Here is a 21815-nt window from a genome sequence, read left to right as displayed (position 1 = left end):
CACCCTAAAACAGCCTCCTGAATTATGCATGATGAGTTGAAGTTAAAGTTAACTCAACAGGTTTGTCAGACAAACAATTCCACATTTGATCAATTAAATCACTGAGCAAGAAAACCTGTCACCGGCATGATTGTAGTAAACAAAAAAGGACATGTTATCATCTTTTGGGTGTTTTTAGTTGTACTCTAAATGAAATGTGGCCACACCACATTGCAGAGTATTAGCTGTCACATTTAGAACATGATTAGTGTGTGCTTTAAGTGGCTATTACCTAAACGATCTTCTGTCTATTGTCGGAAATTAACTTCTGTTCTGGGAATCTTTATAGCATCTCAGCTTTAACACAGTGGCAAGGAGATGATTTTTATCTGAACATGTCAACCGAAACAACACGATTTCGAAGAACATGAGATTAATCTGGAGATGTTAGTGCTTCATACCATCTGGGGAAGGTTCAGGAGCTGGATCAGCAGCAGGGGCTGGTGCTGAGGGTGCTTCAGATGCTGCTGTGGTGGCCTCAACCACAGGGGCTTCTGCTGGGGCGACTTCTGCAGGGGTTTCTGTAACAGCAGGCACGGGTGTTGGAACCTCAGCAGCAGCAGATTCAGCCTCTGAAGCCGAAGCAGGCATGGCCTCTGCTGGTGGAGCAGTCTCCGCAGGGACCGCAGGAGATTCTTTTGCCTCCTCAGAAGCAGGCTGAGACAAAGGAGGCATCTCTGGAATAGTTGCTGTAGCAATATCTGTGTTTATTATCTGCAACAAGGGTTCGGCTGGTGCTGCAGGCTGACTTGGTACTGAAACCTCACTTGGTGCTGGAGCTTCATCTGGTACAACAGCTTCACTCGGTGTTGCTGAGGCCATCTCTGGTGCAGAACTGTCAGCTGGAGCCTCCACAGGTGCAGCCACTTCAGCTGGAGCCTCAGCAACAGCCTCTTCCACAACCACTGGAGTCTCTGCTGGCTCAGATACAGCAGGTTCAACAACTGGTACAGCAACCACCTCCTCAACAACAGCCGGGGCCTCAGCTTGCACAGCTTCAACAACAGCAAGGGCCTCCTCTGTAGCCTCAACGGGGGCTTCAACCTCAGGAGGGACCTCTGTCACTACAGTTTCTACAGGGGCTGCTTCCTCCACTGGGGGTAGTGCCTCCACTACTTGGACAGCAACCTCAGGTTCTGGAGACTCTTCTGCTGGAGCAGAAACTGCAACTTCTGGAGCTGGCTCTTCAGGAACAGCAGGTTCTGGTTGGACAACAGGTTCTGGTTGAACAACAGGTTCTGGTTGAACAACAGGTTCTGGCTGGACTGCAGGTTCTGGCTGTGGCTCAGGAGCAGCTAGAAGGTCCTCCCCAGATCCTAGATCCTCCTGGGCCTCCAGGGCCACTAACACAGCCTCATCCTCAGTACCCGGCTGAAGATCATCTGGTAAGGCAGTCTGCACAGGCAGCTGCATCTGGTCCTCGATGGTTTGTGCATCTTCTGGGACGATGCCGTTTCTGACTACTGTCAATAAAAGGATGACAAAAGAGAAACTCAGTCAGGATTTACAGCTAGAAAAGCAGCCTGTAGCACCGAATACATGACAACAAAAAAACATCTGAAGGAAGATTCCGGACAATTCAAGGGAGGCAATTTCATTTATCCTTGAGCTAGTGTGTGAAAATAATGGTTTGTTAATAAATTACCACATTTGTGAGGAGGACACTTAAATATAACAAATAAATATGGTGGTATGATTATGGTGATATAAATACACTTAATTTATCTCTAAACTGATGGAAATTTATCATGTGCTTTAAAATATTTAAGTTGGATCTGAAATGAATCATGCATTATAGAAAATGTATTCTATGTAATATAATTATGGGTTTGTGAACATGGGTGTAGATCATTTTAGTCACTAAAAACTGAACAAAAAACAAAACCTACAAACACGGCAAATGTGTAGTTGAACTCAAAATTGAATGAAGGAGATAGGAAATGAGCAGAAAGGAGCACAAAGAATGCGTGCGGAGAAAAACATCCTTTCATTTCCGTAGTTGAAAATTTGGTTTATTGAAGCCAGCGTTTGTCTAAAGCCATGAGGACACGCACTCTCAGAGGAAATACATGCGATGATGGCAGCATTTTGAGAGAGGCCTGCACCTTTATTCTGTTTCCTTGCTCTTTTACTGTCACTGTGGGTGTGAACCAGCCATCAGCCCTCAGGTGAAACTTTTGTAAATGAGGAACAACAATGGGCTCGGGTTCTTGAACTGAAATATCAGGAACTTCAACTCACCTCTCAGTTACAGGAATCACAAAAGCCCAACAGATGCTTCTGATGTGTCCATGAGGTTAACATTGTTCACAAATGAGACAAATCAGAAGGATTCAGTTTAGCTGAACGGGTGGATAGTTTGGACACTGCAGCTTCCTGATTTTATTTTTCTGTCAGAAGCAGTAAAAAGAGCTGAGAGTGATGGGTGGAAGGGAATGTGACGGCGTGGCAGCTTACATGAAAATGAGCCAGTGGAAGAACACGCAACACCGAGAAGTGTTTAAGTCAGGCAAAAATATTTCTACTAACATCACTTTTGAAATAAGAGTGTAGAACTGTAAAATAGATGTTTAAAATACTTCAAATGACTTTTTGTCTTAACACATTTCCTTTATCTGTTTCATAGATTTCAAACCATCAGTTCTTTTTCTTTCAACAGACATCCACATTTTATACCCACTAACACAGAGGATAGAAAGTTGTTGTTCGAAGAGCGGCCCAGAACTGGTGTTGAAAAGTGTAAATGTGTGTGTTCGGGTCGAGACAGACGCTCCAGGCATGGATGACCCGTGTGTCAACATGATTTAGCAGCCAAAGATGACAGAGATCCCAGTCAAAACAGTACCATGGCCAGCCAGAACTAGAGGGGAGGAGGGGGGAGGCACAGGCCAGAGGCATGGACTGGGGATGGGACCAGTGGTGGCTTGGATGGCGTACAGCTGGTTTGCTAGACAGACTGTACACTGTATGATTTAAAACCTCCACCCATTACAGCCACATTTAGAGAAGACTGCCTGGGCAAAGAGTACAATAACTGGTTTTCTTGCTGGGATGATGTAAGAGCCTGGAAAGGGAGCTTCTCCAGGTGACTAAAGCTGGCTGGAGAAACAATGCCCTGACATAAGCATCATAAAGTGACATAGGGGAAATGGAACATGCTGTATGTGAACACAGAAGAGTCATGGCAGGCAGAATAAGTGCATTACACTTACTTAGGCGACGTGCTCAAAAATGTAGAGTTACGTCTTTTCATCATTAAACCATAAGAATCTAAAGCCGCACATATAAACAGTCAGACTTTCTAACAAGGGCTGTGACTGTCATGATGTTTGGGGAGATGCAGTGAGAGCAAAACATACATGCAGCTGTGTCTGGCATGACATAGCCATGTGCCAGTGAGCTGTGTGGAGCCATGAATAGACAATCATGGGCTGTGTGAAGCCTTTTGGTGGGCGTCTGCACAGGCTTGAACACAGAGGACATGTATGCAAAGGAAGACAAAACAAGGTGATGACTTCATGCTAACGTACTGCCGTCCCATGCAGAGGAAATTCAGATTAGCCTGGAAACATTTAAGCTCTTCTCTGAGGAGCATCAGTTTCCAAGTTTCTCCTTTTTCTCCTTTGCATCTTTTGTGTGTGAGAGCCAGAGAGAATATCAAACACTCCTTAGCACAGACTGATCGATAACAATCTCTGCAAACTACTTTTGAGGGGATACCCACTGCATTCAAACTTCAAAAACATGAGCAGATGCACAGTAACTTTTGGATCATATCTGTTTGATCTTTTTTTTTAAATTATTTTGCTTCTGAAAACTGTCTAAAGCCACTGCAAAGACTGGTAGCAAACAGGTTGGGTTGCAAGTCTTGCCTCAGGCTGCAAATAGACTGCTAAACACGCCCAGATGGCATTCACACGGTGCTACTGTATTATAGAAGCTGCATGCAACCCTGGATCAGCTCTACCGGTACAAATGCTCACTCAGTTGTATGGATTGAAGTTGAGATTTCAACATGATTATCTAAATCTGTGCAGTCTCAGGTCTTGTTGAACCGTTAAAAGGTGAGATGACAGTTTTTGTCAACACACTTTAAGTGGTCATGAAGCTAGAAATAACTGGCTAAACACAAATAGCAGCTCCTTCTGGACACTCAAGAAAAATGACTTAACATGAATAATTAAAACACCCATGAGGAACTAAAATATGCTGTGCAGCAGAGTGTGAGTGAGAAAGCACACAGTGTACCAGACCAGCCGGCAGCACTCACACACCCCCCAGCAGGACTCAACTCAATGGAAGCACCAGAGACTGAGAGCAACTACTCTAAACGTATGCCTAATATTCCACATTCAACAGTTAAAAACACAGAAATACGAAATACAAGCATAAAAGACACTTTTTCAACTCTGCACAGATGATAATTACTCACCCACTGAGTCTCCATTGCTCTCCTCAGGTTTTGTGCCTGGTCTCTTCTCTTGATCAACAGTCTGTGCACTGGATGAGGAGCACCCCATGTTTGGAAAAAAGAACGAGCTGAGATGGATCAAAACTTGGAAGCTGTTATAGGAGCAGAATCACACAAGTCTCAGTGATGTCTACTTTCTAAGACAGAGACTGTCTGGTGGTGAAAACATGAACAGCTACACTCTGTTCAGTTCCTAAGAGAAGCTGGGCACCATTATCTCCCCTGTCTGTCTGTGTGTTCATGCATGGCCTGCTGCCCTCCTGCCTCACACAACCATCTGCTATGAGCATGCAGCTAAGCAATGCAGGCAGTCTTTCTGAATGCTTCCTGACTGCCTCCTGCTCACAGACACACTATTCATACAGGAGGAGGAGGCAAACATGTGCACAAAGTGTGTACCCTCCCCTTTATAGGACAGTCCCCTCTGGAAGAGATCCACCGCCTAGTGGCAATGTTTATAATAGCACATCCACAACAAACACGTTTCTGTTTAGCTTAGCTTTATGTTTGTAATGTTTTTGATTCAGAATATAATGGACTCCAATTATTTTGTTTGTTCTGACAAATAGTTCAGTACCATTGAACATTCAGAGACTGTTTAAAATTCCCCATCAGTGAAAAATGAATACACGTACCAGAAATATGAGGTTTAAATGTTTAATTGTCAGTCTGCTGTACAAAGAGATATTTATGTGATTTGGTATTAAAGAATATTTAAAACAAAAATGCATTGTGTTGCTAGAAAAGTGTATAAATATGTTCAGTAGAAGGCATTTTATTTGCATATTGTTGAGCAGGATCCCGTGAATGCTACGCTGCAGGTTATAGGAGGGACGGGCAGGTTTCAGCCTTTTATTTATGCACAAGTTGATTCTCAAGAGTCTCCAGTCTCTTTGACATGGCTTCAAGTGGGTATGTTAAGGAAATTTTAGAAAAGAAATCCAAGTGAGCTCACAAGACCTAGAAACCAGACATCCAAACATAATGAACAAGAGTTAGAGAAAAGAAGCAAAGACATATTTTCCTTTAAAACCATCACCAGGAGCAGGAAGAGCTGGTAAATACTGGAGAAAAATTTTAAAAGCTAGAATGTCAACACGCCCAACACCCTCAACATCACGTAAAGGTTATTTAAAAGTATTTTTACCACTCTGAAAGGGCGGTTTATAGTCACACCTGGTATTTATTTCCAAGGAATGTGGTGGAGTGATGTCACGATCGGCGTACGTTTGTCTATCTGTTTATCTGTGCACAATATTGCTCAAAAATGGCCAAACGGATTTGGATTAAATTTTCAGGGAAGGTCAGAAATGACACAAGGACCAAATGATTCGATTTTGGCAGTGATGTGGCTTAAAGTCTGGATTCATTGATTTGTTAAAGATTTCTGTAGCATTGCAAGATAGTGTCACAGCGTCACTGTAACCATGACAACAAGTGAACACTACATCAGCTGCCTGCTGATGATCACATGATTGTGATCCTACTACAGATCAACCACTGCGGACTAACTGGGACTGATCTGTGGGAAATCCTACAGAGGCTTGGTGGAGTACTGCGCTCTCTGAGTGCTTTTCTTGTTAGCTATTGTTTCCTGACTTCTCCTCCTGCTCCTGATAATGAGGTTGCAGTAACTCTAAAAACCTATAAATTTCTTTTCTATGTGAAAGAGAATTTCCAGGTAAATGTCACACATAGTGAAAATCCATCTTTAATTGTGTATTGTTGTTGTTCGAAGTTTAGATCTTTACTTTTGCTGCTTTTGCTTACTTTAACATTTTTTAGATATGAGCAAAGCCCCTGTTGACTGCAAGAGTGAACAAAAGAGTGTTCATGCACACCCAGCACCTGAGGAACTGAAAGTGGATTATTTTCATTATTGATGGCAATGTCCACATAGCAATAGGAGAATCCTGAAGTTAGTGTGCTCAGACTCTCATGCTAATGAACACTTTGCATTTCACATTCAGAGGTAATTGTGAATGGCAGTAACTGATTTGACCAGAAAGGCTGCACTTGTGTTGCCTGTCATCATATATGCAGCAGACCTGTTTTTTTCTTGTTGTTTTTACTTTGTCTATAAAACTGTCCAACATTTTGACTTACTGACACATTTTCATGTTCGAAGACTCATTTTTCTTCAGCCCTTACCAGCATTTCCAGTTTTGAGTAACTTGACAGAAAAATGTTGTCCACACAGTTTTAAAGGAAAACGAATGTGACAGCCTCATGCTAAATCACATTTACAACACAGCTACCATGCACAGAATAGTGAAGTACAGCTTTATTTTCATTACTGATGGCCATGTCCATACAGCAATAGGAGAATCCTGAAGTTAGTATGCTGTATAACACCTGCAGCTAATGTCAACGTTTGTTTTGATCACATCTTCACAGGTCTGAGCTCTGTGGAAAATGTAATGCTGAGAGACATTAAAATAGTGTGAACATTTTAAGAGCAATGTAAAAACCTATAAACAAGAAGTGGGTTTAAAGTGTCTTAACGTTGCTTATTATAATTCAGTGCAACCTAAACTCTTTTTTTGCTTCTCTCCTACTCTATGCTGCAGATTTCCCAGTACAGTTGTTCTCATTTACGTATTTTTTGTTTTTATCAGACAATGAAATGAGCTTGAAACAGTGCCTGAAACACAGTTCCTTTATAGTCATTTCCAAGCTCTGGATCTGTACCACTAAAGTATATATTTTAAAAACTGTTGTCTTACAAAGTCCTCATAAACCCGTTACAAATAACACCTGTGCTGTGAATTTGGTGCTATTTCTCAAATCACTCAGATAGAAACTTAAAAGCGATAGAAATCTAATATTACACACATTCACATCTGCAGCTGCTTGTTGTTAGCACTGTTGCTCTACACTGATAATCATAGACACAGGAAGAGTTTTCTTTCTGAAGGGGGTGGACAGCAGCAGCTCAGCTGTACTTACACTGTCAGACGCTAAAACAGTCCATTTAGAACAGGGCTAAAAACAGTAATTATACAGTCATGGTAAAAATTAACTATCTTTCAAGCTGAAAATTTGAGGACGTATTACAGGGACATGTTAGACTTTCATTTATTTACTGAAAACAGCCGGTGTATGGGACCTTTAAATAACCACTCAATTTATAATAGCATCATTATTATGACAATAATCTGATTGCGATTGCCCATATTATTTGTTAAATTAAAAAATACGGTATATACACTACAGTTTAAAAGTTTGGGGTCACTTAGAAATGTCCTTATTTTTGAAAGAACAGATATTTATGTCATTGTAGACAACATTAAATGAATGATACATCCAGTATAGACATAGTTAATGTGGTAAATGACTATTGTAGCTGTAAACGTCTGATTTTTAATGGAATATCTCCATAGGGGTACAGAGGAACATTTCCAGCAACCATCACTCCTGTGTTCTAATGCTACATTGTGTTAGCTAATGGTGATGAAAGGCTCATTGATGATTAGAAAACCCTTGTGCAGTTATGTTAGCACATGGATAAAAGTGTGAGTTTTCATGGAAAACATGAAATTGTCGGAGTGAACCCAAACTTTTGAACAGTAAAAATGTGTAATAAATGTGTCAAAAGAAATACTTTCTGACACAAACAATCAGATGAAATCTACATATATACGTGCGTGTTCATGTTATGTTCTTCTCTTGTTACAAATGTGTAAAGACTGACAGTTAATGTCAGTAGCTGGTTATGGCATCTGCAGGATGGTTTTACAAGCTCAGATAAAACTGTGGCAGAAAAGGATATTATTCTGTAGCAGGTTCTTCAGCTTCTCAGTGACTTGGCTCTGAAACATTATCACGTTCTCACACTGGCACATGCTGTCATCAGATGGTTTGTCTGTGGGGGAAAATAATGAGGTGAGAAAAATCCTTCTCTGTTTTCTGTCCTGTCTGTACAGAATGTGAGTGAGACACAGTTGAGTGTGTGTGTGTGACTGCTGAGATAAAGAGATAAAAGGAGTGCTGCTGTGCTGCTGATATGTCAGAGATTATTATGGCAGCAGCAGGTGGCAGTGATGCACCATTATGATGGAGGGAAATTTTTAACCCAACATTTTCAGCAAATTGTCCTTCAGGAAATTATACTTCCGCCTAAACAGCACGGCACAGAGTATTAACCTGACATTCATTTAGATTTAGTGTTTTTGAGGCCCTGTTTGGTTCCAGATCATTGTTTGACAACGCATTTCAGCCTCGTGTGGAGTACCTGTACATATCCTGGACTTGAGTTTCTTTGTAATTTCTCCCATTTTCTCAAAATCCTCAGCATAATACAGATGCTTCTCATCAGGCTCTGATGCAATTTCTCTCAGCTCCTGTTCAATAGCTTTGCCAACACCCAAGGTGTATATTGTGACCCCTGAAGTACAACAACACAGAATTATGACGTGAAACTAATAGAAAGAAGATACTTTGATTGTACTGTAGTACATTAGGATGGCAAGATGAGAATATACATGTACCAGAGTTCTTTGCTTTGGTGGCCCATTCAGAAACGTCATCCTGTGATCTTCCATCCGTGAACACGATGCTGACTCGCGGGGTGTTCGGTCTGGCACCTTCTTTGGCTGAAAAGCTGAACTCGTGCATGTGCCGTAGAGCTGAGCCGGTCATGGAGCCTCTCCCCATGTACTGCATCCGGGTCACTGCCTGCTTGATGTCCCGTGCAGTGCTGTACTGGTTCAGAGTAAACTCTGTGCGCACCTTGGTGGAGTACTGAAGAAGGCCCACGTGTGTTCCCATCCTGGAAATGTTCAGTGAGTCCACGATGCCATTTACAAACTGTTTGACAAGCTCAAAGTTGGCTGGACCCAGACTCTTGGATCCATCGATCACAAAAACTAGATCCATGATGCTATCGCTGCAGTCTTTCTCTGTTGGGAACAAGGACATTATAAATACTGTTCTAATACATGTTTACTTAGTACTATATCACAGACAACTGAGATCATGGACTGAGAACATAAATTCCTCAAAATACAGTACATAAGATGCAGTGCCCGTTCAAAAAAAAGTCACCACTTGGATTTAACCAATAGGTAAGAGCCTTCATTGGATAATTACTACAGTGATAAATACGTTTCAGCTGCAACAACTTCTTTAACTCCAGCTGATGCAGTGAGGGGCTTCTCATTTCTTAAACAACCATGTTGGAAGACATATCCTGTGGTCATAGAAAGGATGTTCATCTGTCTCAGAAAGGTCAAATTATTGGTTTGCATCAATCAAGGAAAACAACTAAGGAGATAAAACTACTAAAAACAGGTTAAGAACCGTCCAACACCTTATGAAAACCTGAAGGATAGTGGAGAACCATCATCTACCAGGAACAAATGAGGTCAGAACAAACTCTTAGATGATCGTAGGAAATCAACAGTAGAACTCATGGTTATGTGTAATAGTGAAAGTAAGAACATTTCTATGCGCACAATGTGAAGGGAACTCAAAGAATTGGGACTAAACAGCTGTAGCTCTAAGAAAACCACTGATCAGGGAGGCTAATCAGAAATAAAAGGCTTCAGTTTGCTAGGTAGCATAAAGGTTGGACTCTGGATCAATGAAAGAAGGTCATGTGGTCTGATGAGTCCAGATTTACCCTGTTCCAGAGTGGTGGGGGCATCAGGGTAAGAAGAGAGGCAGATAAAGTGATGTCCTCATGGTGGCTAGTTCCTACCAGCCTGTGGGGGTTAGAGTTATGATCTGTGGTTGGTCAGATTCAGCAACGTTATATTCCCAAACAATGAGGTCAGCTGATACCTGAACATACTGAATGAGCAGGTCTTTCTATCAGTGGAGTTTTTCTTCCCTGATGTTCATGGGCATGTTACAAGATGACGCTGCCAGGATTCATGAGGCTCACATTGAGAATGAGTGGATCAGGGAGCATGAGATGGATTGTCCTCCACAGAGTCCAGACCTCAGCCCCACTGAGAATCTCTGGGATGTTCTGGAGGAAACTTTGTGTAGCAGTCCAACTCTCTCATCATCAATGTAAGATCTTAGTGAAGAAGGAATGCATCTCTGGACAGAAATAAATGCTGTGACATTGCAGAAGCTTATTGAAGCGATGCCACAGTGAGCGTGTGTCGTTCTCAGAGCTAAAGGTCAAATGAAATATTAGAGTGTGACATTGTTTTGGACAGTCAGTGTATATAAGAGTAATATAATATAGCCATAGTTCACTGTCTGATGAAGATCCAGACCTATGGGTTTAATTGTACAAAAAAAATCTATTTTGATGCTGCAGTGGCATTTTAAAGAATTCATATCTATGTGATATATTTTGAGAGGCAGTAAATCATCATCCGTTATGGCTGTCAGTGTTATTAACCAAGCGGTTTCTGGTCCAAAAGAAAAAGACTAATAACTTTCTGAAATATGAATGCGCTGTGGTGGTAAACATAGACACAGAATATCTGCCTTAATCCAGAGGAAGGGCAAAAAATTGGATTTTGAGCGAGTGTTGGGATTAACTCTGACCTCACAAATGGTTCAAGACTCGATCAAAATTATGTAACACGTAAATACCGGAATAGGGAACAAAAAATATCATAGAAACATTTGAAAACATGTTGATGGAGGATTGGCCTGGGTTTTGAATTTGGCTTACTTTGCCTCAAAAAAAAAGATCATGCTGTCCTGTTATGCTGGCATCAAATGTCTACAGCTTAACATGAGTTAAAATGAAAATATGAGAATCAGAAGCCTCCCACTAAATCAGCAAGAATCTCTATTAAACAGCTTATATTCCTGACTGTGGGCATGGAATCAAAAGCAGTTCTCTCTAAAAATCCCACTGAATCATTGAGCTTGAACATTCAGTATCATTTTGTTATCTGGAGTTGGCTGAATATTTCGTACGACGAATGAGCTTGGACTCACTCTGACATGTTTTCCCATCAGGCTGCAGCGTGAATCCTGCTCTGCATTTGCACACACATGAATCTTCTGTGCTCATGAACTCCTGCTCACAGCCATGTTTCCCGTCAGCACAATGATCCATATCTGCAGGAGATTAAACAGATGTATCTTATAAACACCATTAAGATGACAGATAGATAACACACACACACACACACGCAGGCAGGCAGACAAATCTCTCAAAAGCTACTGTCCACTCATTGTTGCTGAAGGCTGATGTTTTTGATGACCTCCTGACATTTCCTGTAGTCTCAAGTAATAATTACCTGATGGGAATAAATACATCTCACACATTTATCAAAAATAATTCAGAGAAGAGAATCTGTGAATAACCTTGCAGCCCCATGTGTAGGCTATGTTTTGGTGTAAGCAGCTTTATGCACTGCCATTCAAAAATTTGGGGTCACTCAAGCAATTTCACGTTTTCCATGAAAACTCCCACTTTTATCCATGTGCTAACATAACTGCACAAGGGTTTTCTAATCATCAGTGAGCCTTTCAACACCATTAGCTAACACAATGTAGCATTAGAACACAGGAGTGATGGTTGCTGGAAATGTTCCTCTGTACCCCTATGGAGATATTCCATTAAAAATCAGCTGTTTACAGCTACAATAGTCATTTAGCACATTAACTATGTCTACACTGGATTTATCATTCATTTAATGTTATCGTCATTGAAAAAATGCATTTTTTTCCAAAAATAAGAACATTTTTAGGTGACCCCAAACTTTTGAACGGTAGTGTGCATCGGGTACATGATGCCTGGATCGCCGTAGAATTTGTTGTGGATATTTACTGCACCAGGGGGTTCATCCTACTGACTGAACCTTATACTATTACATGATGTGTTTATTCCTCTGCTGAACATATTAACTAGAACTAAGTTTGATGTTTCTTTGCTACACTGTTCCAGTGCATCAGCGATGAGAAAATAAGGCTATCTAACCCCAGACAGCCAGATGATGTTGATCCTGACAGCTATTTGACTGAAGTTTTGAGTCATCAACGGTTTGAAATGTGGTAAACCTTCTATTCAAGACTAGTAATTATTACTAATCATCAAGCTTCTTGTGGCCCTTTAAATAACCTGTTAAATAACTGGAGGACATCTAGTAAACATCAGTGTTCATACAAAGATGATGCAAATCAGTAAGACATCACTGTTAAAGAAGGGTTTGCAGATTCTAAAATTAAGAGAAAAACAAAAATTTCTTTGCTAAATACATTGCAGCAATAAAAAAGATTAATTGTTTACTTACTCTTGCATGTTTTCCCATCAGGTCTGAGTGTGTAGCCTTTTCTGCATTTACACACACAGCTGTCCTCTGTGTTCATAAACTCCTGTTCACACCCATGGGTGCCATCCGCACAGTGATCAATCTCTGCAGAAAATAGTGAATCAGTGCAGATGGGACTAAAATCTAAGGTAATTGTTGTTCTTCTGAAGAATTTTTATTTCTTGTTGTTGTAGATTTTCATCTGTGCAGCACAAATATCTAAATCTCAGGACAGATTATTTGAAATTCCGAGGCACATTTACAGCACGTTATAAAAGAAGACCTGCTCAAGCTGCTCTGTGCTCTTCATATTGCTTCTATGAGCACAAACAGAAGAAATCTAACTGCAGATATCTAACAGATCACGAGTCCTACACTTCAATGTAACATGTTTTATCAGTCTAACGAGGCTTCTTCCTGTACACTCAGACAACTGATGTGAATGTGTGCAGCATTAAACATGTTGTTAATCACTGACTTTATGTTACGCAAATATAAAGAAAATCTACAACCACTTTCATTAGATAAATAAAAGAATAACAAAAACTTCTTACTCTTGCATGTTTTCCCATCAGGTCTGAGTGTGTAGCCTTTTCTGCATTTACACAAACAGCTGTCCTCTGTGTTCATAAACTCCTGTTCACACCCATGGGTGCCATCAGCACAGTGATCAATCTCTGCAGAAACAGATAGAAAATCAGTACAGAGAGAACTGAATTCTGAGGTGATTGTTGTTCTTCTGAATAGGTTTAGTTTGATGTTGTTGAAGGTTGCACATTGGAGTGGTGGTTAGCTCTGTCGCCTTGCAGCAAGAAGATCCCCGGTTCTTGGGATATTTCTGCATGGAGTTTGCAAGTTCTCCCTGTACATATGTGGGGTTTCTCCAGGTTCTCCAGCTTCCTCCCACAGTCAAAAAACATCCATCCATCCATTCTCTATACATCGCTTTAGCCTCACTAGGGTCATGGGGGGTGCTGGACCCTATCCCAGCTGACTCGGGCGAAGGCAGGGGACACCCTGGACAGGTAGTCCAAAAACATGCTGAGGTTAACTGGTGATTCTAAATGGTCTGTAGGTGTGAATGTGAGTGTGATTGTTTGTCTCTATATGTAGTCCTGTGATAGACTGTTACCTGTCCAGGTGTCCCCTGCCTTCACCCTAAGTCTGCTGGGATAGTTGCCTGGAAAATCCAGACTGACTTTATTTATGTATTATGTATTAATATAAATACAAATAAAGGCCTGTATCTCTCTCCTGTATCTCCTAACATGGAAATAGGAGATTACATGGAGATTCAGTTTGGATTTTCCAAGCTACTGGGATAGACTCCATCCCTCCATGACCCTGATGAGGATTAAGTGGTGTGTAGACAATGGATGGATGGATCTTGTTGCAGATTCAAATACAAATATCTAAATGTGTCCTGTGTTCTTCATATTGTTTCTGTGAGCACCAACAGAAGAAATTTAACTCCAGACTTCAATGTGACACATTTTCATCAGAGAATATCAGGCTTGTTTTTGCTATAGACAGGGACAACTGATACGACAGTGTGCAGCATTATAACATTTTCATGCTATACAAATGTAATGAAAGCATAGAACTTTTGTTTGATTTACAAAAGAAGGATAGAACCTCTTACTCTTGCATGTTTTCCCATCTGGTCTGAGTGTGTAGCCTTCTCTACATTTGCATACACAGGAGTCTGCTGTGTTCATGAACTCCTGTTCACAGCCGTGTCTGCCATCAGCACAGTGATCAATCTCTGGGATGAAAAAAACAGAAAAGAGCACAGACATCACTGTGTTTTGCTTAACATAACCTGCTGTGTGTTCATTTGATTTTGTCATGGGTCATGTTCCTCTAGATTTGTTTAGTTTGCATTTTCAGTTGTTTCATCTGGTTGCAGAATGATAAAAGGCACGTACTGCTGCAGGTTTTTCCATCCAGATTGAGGACGTAGCCTTTGTTACACGTGCATATGTAGGACTCTGGAACGCTGACACAGTTGTGTTCACAGCCATGGTTCCCCAGGTCACAGTAGTCTATTTCTGAGGATCATGACTCTTATTAATGTCATAACTGCACCACTAGTACTGTTGCTGCAATTATAACAACATCAATTACCATTTTTTTCGGAACAAACTGTTCAGATCAATACATACACATAGTACTAAACAGCAAAACAGAAAAAGAATTCATGCAGAAACCTATAATTCTTTAAGTCAGTATTCTCTAATAGGTGCAGATTGAGCTTATGAAGGATCAGTCATTCCTGTTTTGACTGGGTGATACTGTGACAGCCAGGATACACCTCTGCGTTTCAGCAGCTGCTCTGATGATTGCAAAAGCACACTTCCTCCAGGAAATCTCCCCCACTTTACTTTCTGTTAACATCCACCAGAGGAGCAACAGGGATGTCTTCCAGCAGTGGGTGGACAGACATCAGTGGATGCTGGCGCTCATTTAAAATGGAGCTCTGTCAAAATTACACATTTTGCACAACCGCTGCTTTCAATAACCACGCTATCATGACTGCATCAGACTGAAGTCCATTATCTATTAAATACTGCATTTCATTAAAAAAACATTTATGCTGATTTAAGGGGGAACTCCAGTGATTTTATATCTGTACATAGACACACACACACTGAGGTACCAGACCTATCTGTACTTCCGCTGCAACACCTATAATCCTTTTTTAAACTATAAATCATAATAACTTTTATAGTACTCAAACTTGGCCTCAAGACAACTTTTTGAAGGTCTTGTCTTGAAAGTGACCAGATGTTTGCTTGGTCTTGTCTTAGCCTCAAAGACGAAGGAATAGAAGAGATCAAAATCACAACCATGGGGATGTCACTATCCATCCATCTATCCATCCTCTATACACCACTTTATCCTCACTAGGGTCGCGGGGGGTGCTGGAGTCTATCCCAGCTGACTCGGGTGAAGGCAGGGGACACCATGGACAGGTCACCAGTCTGTCACAGGGCTATATATACAGACACACAATCACACACACATTCACACCTACGGGCAATTTAGAGTAACCAATTAACCTCAGCATATTTTTGGACTGTGGGAGGAAGCCGGAGTACCCGGAGAAAACCCACGCATGCACAGGGAGAACATGCAAACTCCATGCAGAAAGATCCCAGCCCAGGATTTGAACTGGGGACCTACTTTCTGCAAGGCGAAAGTGCTAAGCACTATGCCACTGTACAGCCCGGGATGTCACTAAACTACATTAATAAAAATCATTGCTGTGACTGGATATAAAGCTTCAGTGTCCAAATATAACCAATGACGACTAATTTCAGATGTTTTACTGTTTTATTGTTGCTGCTCCTGACTGTATAAGTACAGTTTTTGCTCTCACCCAAAAAGATTTAGGAAGTTTTAGCTAAACATATTCGTTACCTGTGGATTTAACTTGTGTTTCAGGGTACGAGTTTCAGTCATGCAATTCAATGGATTAGATGTTGAATATTTTGGCGTATCATTTTGTGTTCATTATGTGTCATGCAGCATGGGACAGGAACTGATCTGGTCCTCGTCTTAATTTGCTCTAGACCTGCCTTGGTCTTGGTCCTGATGTTTGGTGTAACCACACATTCTATGAAGAAGTTAATTCCTGATCTTTCGGTTGGTATGTCTGTTTTATTTCTGTTTGCTTGGGAAAATATAAGCACCTGACAATTCTTTCCCATTTATCCATGGTTGCACCCATACTCCTGACTTGATCTCAACCATCTCAAAGTCTTAGTCTTGGTCTGAGTTCAGATAAAACATAAACTGATGGCACCCTGATCAAGGCAAGGTATTTAAAAACAACAACAAAACAACCTGCACCATAAAGCAGAGAGAATGTTGTTTTTTCTTTAAGAGATAAAAAAAGAAGACATGGAGGAAGAAGTTGAGACCACTGACAGAAAAGAAAGAGATGAGTAAGATACGTATTATTACGGTTGCATGTCTTGTTGTCTATGGTGAGCTGATAGCCTGGACGGCAGCGACACTCGTAGCCATCAGGCAGGTTAGCACAGATGTGTTGACAGCCGTGATCCACCACAGCACATGTATCCTCGGCTACAGAGGGACAGCATGGAGAAAAACATCTACAGTTTAATGTGTAGAAGAAAACCTAACTGAGCCATTTGGAGACAACAGAGACAAGCTGTAGGACAGTGAGATGAAGCTCAAATGTCAAACATGTGAGTAAACAGTTAAGTGTTAAAGAGACTGAGCAATATTTCCATTCATTTGGAGTTGACTATTAATCTATGTAATGTCTTTAAGTGTGAAATTCATAACCTTGCCAGCAAGTTGATTTCTCGCGATATTTGTGAGCTCACAAATCTCTCAAGAAACCATCTTGCTCCGCTCCCGCATTCACTGTTCGTACAGAGCCAAGTTGGTTCGGGCCAATCACGCAGCAGTATTCGTGTGTGGGGCGGGATATCCGGGTGTGAAGACGACACCAAGCGCCAGTAGATCAAAACAAACATGGCAACGGAGGACAACGATCGTGTAGATGCTGCTATTAAGTCAGTTTTAGCTGAATCTCCTATCGCTTCTTTGAAGGAAGAACAACGAGAGGCGCTTTGTGCATTTCTGGATGGTAAAGATGTTTGTGCTTTTTTACCTACGGGTTTTGGTGAGAGTTTAATCTACCAATTGGCTCCACTCGTTGTGAACATCTCGCGATTGGCTAAAAACAAACCTGTCAGAGGCGGGACATACTGTTGCATTGTCCAATCCGTGCCTCTTTCCTCCGAACGGATTTACATGGAGCGGTCCCAGATTGATATTGTTGAGTACTATCAAGTACTACACAATTTTTAATCTGGCTATTGCCAGGTTATGAAATTCACTCTCCCTTTAACAATGCTTTGGTCTGTACCAACTCTTTAGGGAAATGTTTTTATGGTAGCTAAACTCTCCACTGTGCTCTCCAGTGAAGCACTAAGGGATTTTCAGGGATTCTTTTGCTTTTTGTCTTTGCAGCCACACTGTAAAAGTGAAGAAAACAGGAAATTGGTGGGCATACATCCAAAACAATGACCTGAAAGACTCTAAGATGTGTCATAGAGTTTTTGCAGACTTCAGAGTCAAGATTTCATTCTCTGTGAATCCATCTGTAAGAGTCAAATCTCTCACATACCAGTGGTCATGGGATCCACTGTCGATATTAAAACATTGACTATAGCCTCTTCAGTGTGCCAGCTGATGGCCTCCAACATCATCTGCCTTATATTAATAAATTCAAAGTGTCATCTGAGAGACAGTCAAGCTGTTTTATGGAAACCAAAGGGCAGGACATGAAAACTGAGCACATGTGAGAGCTGGAAAACAACTTCTATAAAGAACAGATAAAAAGAGAGGTTTTTCACCTTTACACGTCTTGCCGTCAGGGTTGAGGGTGAAGCCTTTCCTGCACTTGCACCTGTATGAGGCAGGGCTGCTCACACAGATATGCTGACACTGATGGTCCACCACATCACACATCTCTGCTTCTAGTGTGTGCAAAACATCCACAAACAGACACGCTCAAGCACAGGTTTATAAGAGACAGACAGAGGAATAAAAAACATATGGGATTCATCACCTCCACACAGTTTGGACTGGAATACTGAGATCAGGGTTTCTATCTGGCTGAAGTTGGCCACCAGGTGCACATGCTCAGAGTGTGGCTCGCTCCCAATGGTCTTCAGGGTGTTCATGTCCACCCTGCCCACTCCAATAGCAAAGATCTGGATGCCAGCCTCTCTCGCCTCAGCTGCTATCTCCTCCACCGTGTCCTGAGGTCTCCCATCAGTCACAATCATGGCAATACGTGGGATGTGCAGGCTCTTTGGCCGGGCTCCCTGTTCCTCAGTGAAGGCTGTCTCCATGGTATATTGGATGGCCAGACCAGTCATGGTTCCTGAGGCGAGGTGCTTCATGTTCCTCACCGCCTGCTCCACCTCAGTCTTGGTGGTGTAGGTGTTGAGGGAGAACTCAGGCTGGACCACGCTGCCATACTGGAGCAGACCGATTTGTGTTGCATCACTGCCGACCTCGAAGAACTGAAGCAGGTTGATGATAAAAGTCTTGACCTTCTCGTAGTCGTTGGGACGGATGCTTCTGGAGCTATCGATTACGAAGACGAAATCCAGTGGTATGGCTTTACAATGGTTCTCTGTAAGCAAAAACATGGAAACAATTTGAGAAAAGGTTGCATGAAAACTGGCAAAGCTAGCAAAACAGACAACTAATCACTTACCCATGGCTTTGGTTTGGACGGTTGTCTCATTTAGCGCTCTGGCTGTGATGGGTTTGGGACGACGTCTGTCCAGTCGCACTGCATCACAGCACAACAGGCAGAAGAAGCCGAGGGCCAAAGACCTCATTCTGATGAATGACAACAACTGCAGCCTTGACAGAGACACAAAAACAAGAGCTGATACAGTAAAAACATTCTCACAACGCCATGCAAGCAGAGAACAGGTCTGCATGGAGAGAGGGCATGTGTTGTTTATATTTAGATTAAGAAATACAGAAATCATATGAGCGTCTTAAAGGCAATGACATGCCAAACACCTGAATGGCTGATTATGGTTGATAATGACTGGGATTATTAAGGTGTTATACACAGATTAATAACCAGTAATATCGTGAATATTGGCATAGCAATGAATTTAAATATCTTACATAAACCTGTGGATCAAAAAACAGATTTTTTCGATACTAGCTAACTTTGGTGAAGTTTGGATGAAATGTTTAGGAGTTGAAAAGAAAAAACATTCCTCTAAAAACAGGGAATCTACCAGTGAGACTATTTTGCTCCTGTACCTAATGTTTATGTGTAAGATGCGTTACAAATCACTGCATGTATTCACACAGAATGACAAATTCTACCTCCTGAGTATCCTGAATGTTTTTGAGATATCCTGCTAACCAGAGCTCTAACAACCACGTCCTGCATGGTGGAGTAGACTAATATAGTGACTCTGTGTTACTTAGGTAACTAGTTAGTGCTACATTTAAGTTAATGATGAGGAAGATAGAAATAGGGAGAACTTTCACCTCCTGCATATTTGACCTGACCGGCTTCACATTTCACATCTTAGTGTGTATAGTTGTAAAGCACTTAGTTTTGCAAAGGGAAGAACACGTTTTAAATTTTAGAATTAGCTTCTAAGTTTAAGATATGAATCTAGTGATTTATGGCAGCAGTCTACACTGGACTGTATTTCCTGAACAGGTGTGGGCTCCACTGGAGGGTCACGTTTCCCCATTTACCACCATATGAAGTTGACCAACTCCATACGAATGAGCTGTCGGATGCTTTGCAGCATAGGTGGTTTGAAGTGATTTAAGAGAGACTGAAAAGTACCACAGGCTGTTTCTCTGTCCAGTCCTCAGGAGAGCCATTCATCACCTGTCATATTCTGACTACAGGCTGTGCTGCTGTAGAAATAAAAAATAATCCACATCCACAAACAGTATGATGTCACGTTTGTCATACAGGACGAATCTCAGCTCTAGGGCAAAACAAAGCTGCTAGAATGGAGATATTTCTAAATGGCGTTCTGAACAGCTCTCTCAGCGTGATGACACTGACTCAGGCTCAGTCTGGTCTCAGCTCAGGCAGATGAACGGTCCCACACAGATATGTATACGGTAGCTGCTGACCTGAGACCTGCAGGGGTCACATACCCATTTTGCATCCCACATGGGGAGGTGGCCCTCTGAACTCACATCTGTTTGATGTCTCTCTGCAGCAGTCCTGACAGGTTTTTCTTCATCAACTATCAGTTAAAGTAACAAATGCACAATGTTTTTATTCGCTGTAGATGTCCATCCTGCTCCATAGTAACCTTAAATGTTCCATCATGTGTCAGCAGATGATAAAAAACATGATGAATTAAAGATAAACAAGTGATCAAAAAGTTTCTTTTGGATTTTCAGCAAAATCCATTTTTGTTATTATAGTATTTTCTTAAATTGCCTCTGTGGCTTCCCTTCTGTTGTTCTGTTACAGAGGAGCTCCTCTCATGTTTCCTCATGAGTTAAAACCAAGGTTATGTGTTTACTATGTAACACAAAAACAGTGTGTACTGAACATCAGTTATGACATATCTGTTTTGCACATTCCCTGTCTTTGATGACTTTTCATGATGCAGGTGAAAGAAGCTAACACGTGTTGGAGCTTAAGTAAATACATAACAGGTGACTGACGGTGATTCCTCTTCAACCGTGCTTTCAAAAAGCCAAAGAAAAACCTTAGTTGTGTAAAAATAGGCATTGTAAGCATGCAAACAAACCTGCTGTATCCTAATGTTAAAATCTGTTATTTTCAGAATAGCAAATTAAAATCTACTCACCTTGTAATCAAAAATGACAATTTTCAACTCTGCAAACAAAGTTTCCCTGGAAATCCCAGCAATGAGTCAAATGAGAAGCTCCAGGCGGGAAATATGCGTCAATCTTGTGGCTCCACGTTTAAAATGAACATATATTCCAGAGCTGTCTTTCTGTATCTGTGCAGGCTCTTGCTTTGCTCTGCCCCTTTACTCCATCCACTCTGTTTTTCTGTATACTCCCCCTCTGACTCCAACTTTGGAGACGCCTCTTGTTCAGCTCAGCCTGCTGGTAAAACAATAAGTAAGTGTTTCATTCACATTCCACAACTTTTTACTCACATTTATTCCAGATAAATGGAACAAAGCCAATAAAGTTATAGTAGATAAGTGATAATTTTTTTTTCTTTTGTTAAAGATTTAAGGGCTTAATAACTTCATTAAAAGTGTATTTTAGCTGCATCTGCATCCAAATTAAGACACAGGTAAGTCAAATAATCTAATAAATAAGCTTCAATAAAGAGAGGATGTCAGGGAGCTGACAAATTTGAAGTCTACTGCAGTTTCCAAGGTCTGAAACTCTCACACTGTGAAAGGTGTATTGTAATTTTACAACTGATGCTTGGATGAACACTCCACATCCCCATTTGAGCAGTCGTTTATGGAAAGACTTTGTAAGTGGAGTCATCACACTTCCAAGGGTTACCTGCCTGCCACACAATGAACACT

At 41.3% G+C, this 21815-nt stretch overlaps 2 protein-coding genes across 6 annotated transcripts in view; both read right to left on the bottom strand.

Annotated features, from left to right (window-relative positions):
• LOC110951162 (skin secretory protein xP2-like) overlaps window positions 1–4891 on the bottom strand; it is a 110873-nt gene extending 105982 nt beyond the window's left edge. For 3 of the 5 annotated variants that reach the window (XM_051957178.1, XM_051957177.1, XM_051957176.1), the window contains exons 1-2: window positions 4472–4891; window positions 441–1502 (exon numbers count right to left, since the gene is read on the bottom strand). In XM_051957178.1, coding sequence (XP_051813138.1) covers window positions 441–1502; window positions 4472–4559 — 1150 coding nt within the window. In that variant the 5' untranslated portion in view covers window positions 4560–4891. The remainder of the gene's footprint in view (window positions 1–440; window positions 1503–4471) is intronic. The other 2 variants (XR_007945550.1, XM_022194097.2) reach the window with 1 other exon arrangement.
• Window positions 4892–5153: 262 nt separating this feature from the next.
• On the bottom strand, window positions 5154–19133 carry LOC110951161 (matrilin-2). The gene is made up of 12 exons (XM_051957173.1): window positions 19007–19133; window positions 18350–18922; window positions 18135–18251; window positions 14667–14789; window positions 14381–14503; window positions 13293–13415; window positions 12721–12843; window positions 11420–11542; window positions 9001–9411; window positions 8745–8897; window positions 8283–8375; window positions 5154–5418 (listed from the first exon to the last, which is right to left on the bottom strand). The coding sequence occupies exons 1-12, from the start codon at window positions 19131–19133 to the stop codon at window positions 5363–5365; spliced, it is 2145 nt and encodes a 714-aa protein (XP_051813133.1). The 3' UTR covers window positions 5154–5362.
• Window positions 19134–21815: the final 2682 nt, after the last annotated feature.

This window comes from Acanthochromis polyacanthus, chromosome 12 (genome assembly GCF_021347895.1).
Source record: "Acanthochromis polyacanthus isolate Apoly-LR-REF ecotype Palm Island chromosome 12, KAUST_Apoly_ChrSc, whole genome shotgun sequence".
Taxonomy (NCBI): domain Eukaryota; kingdom Metazoa; phylum Chordata; class Actinopteri; family Pomacentridae; genus Acanthochromis; species Acanthochromis polyacanthus.
The sequence above is the reverse complement of the archived record's forward strand: the minus strand, read 5'-3'. Positions and strand labels throughout refer to the sequence as shown.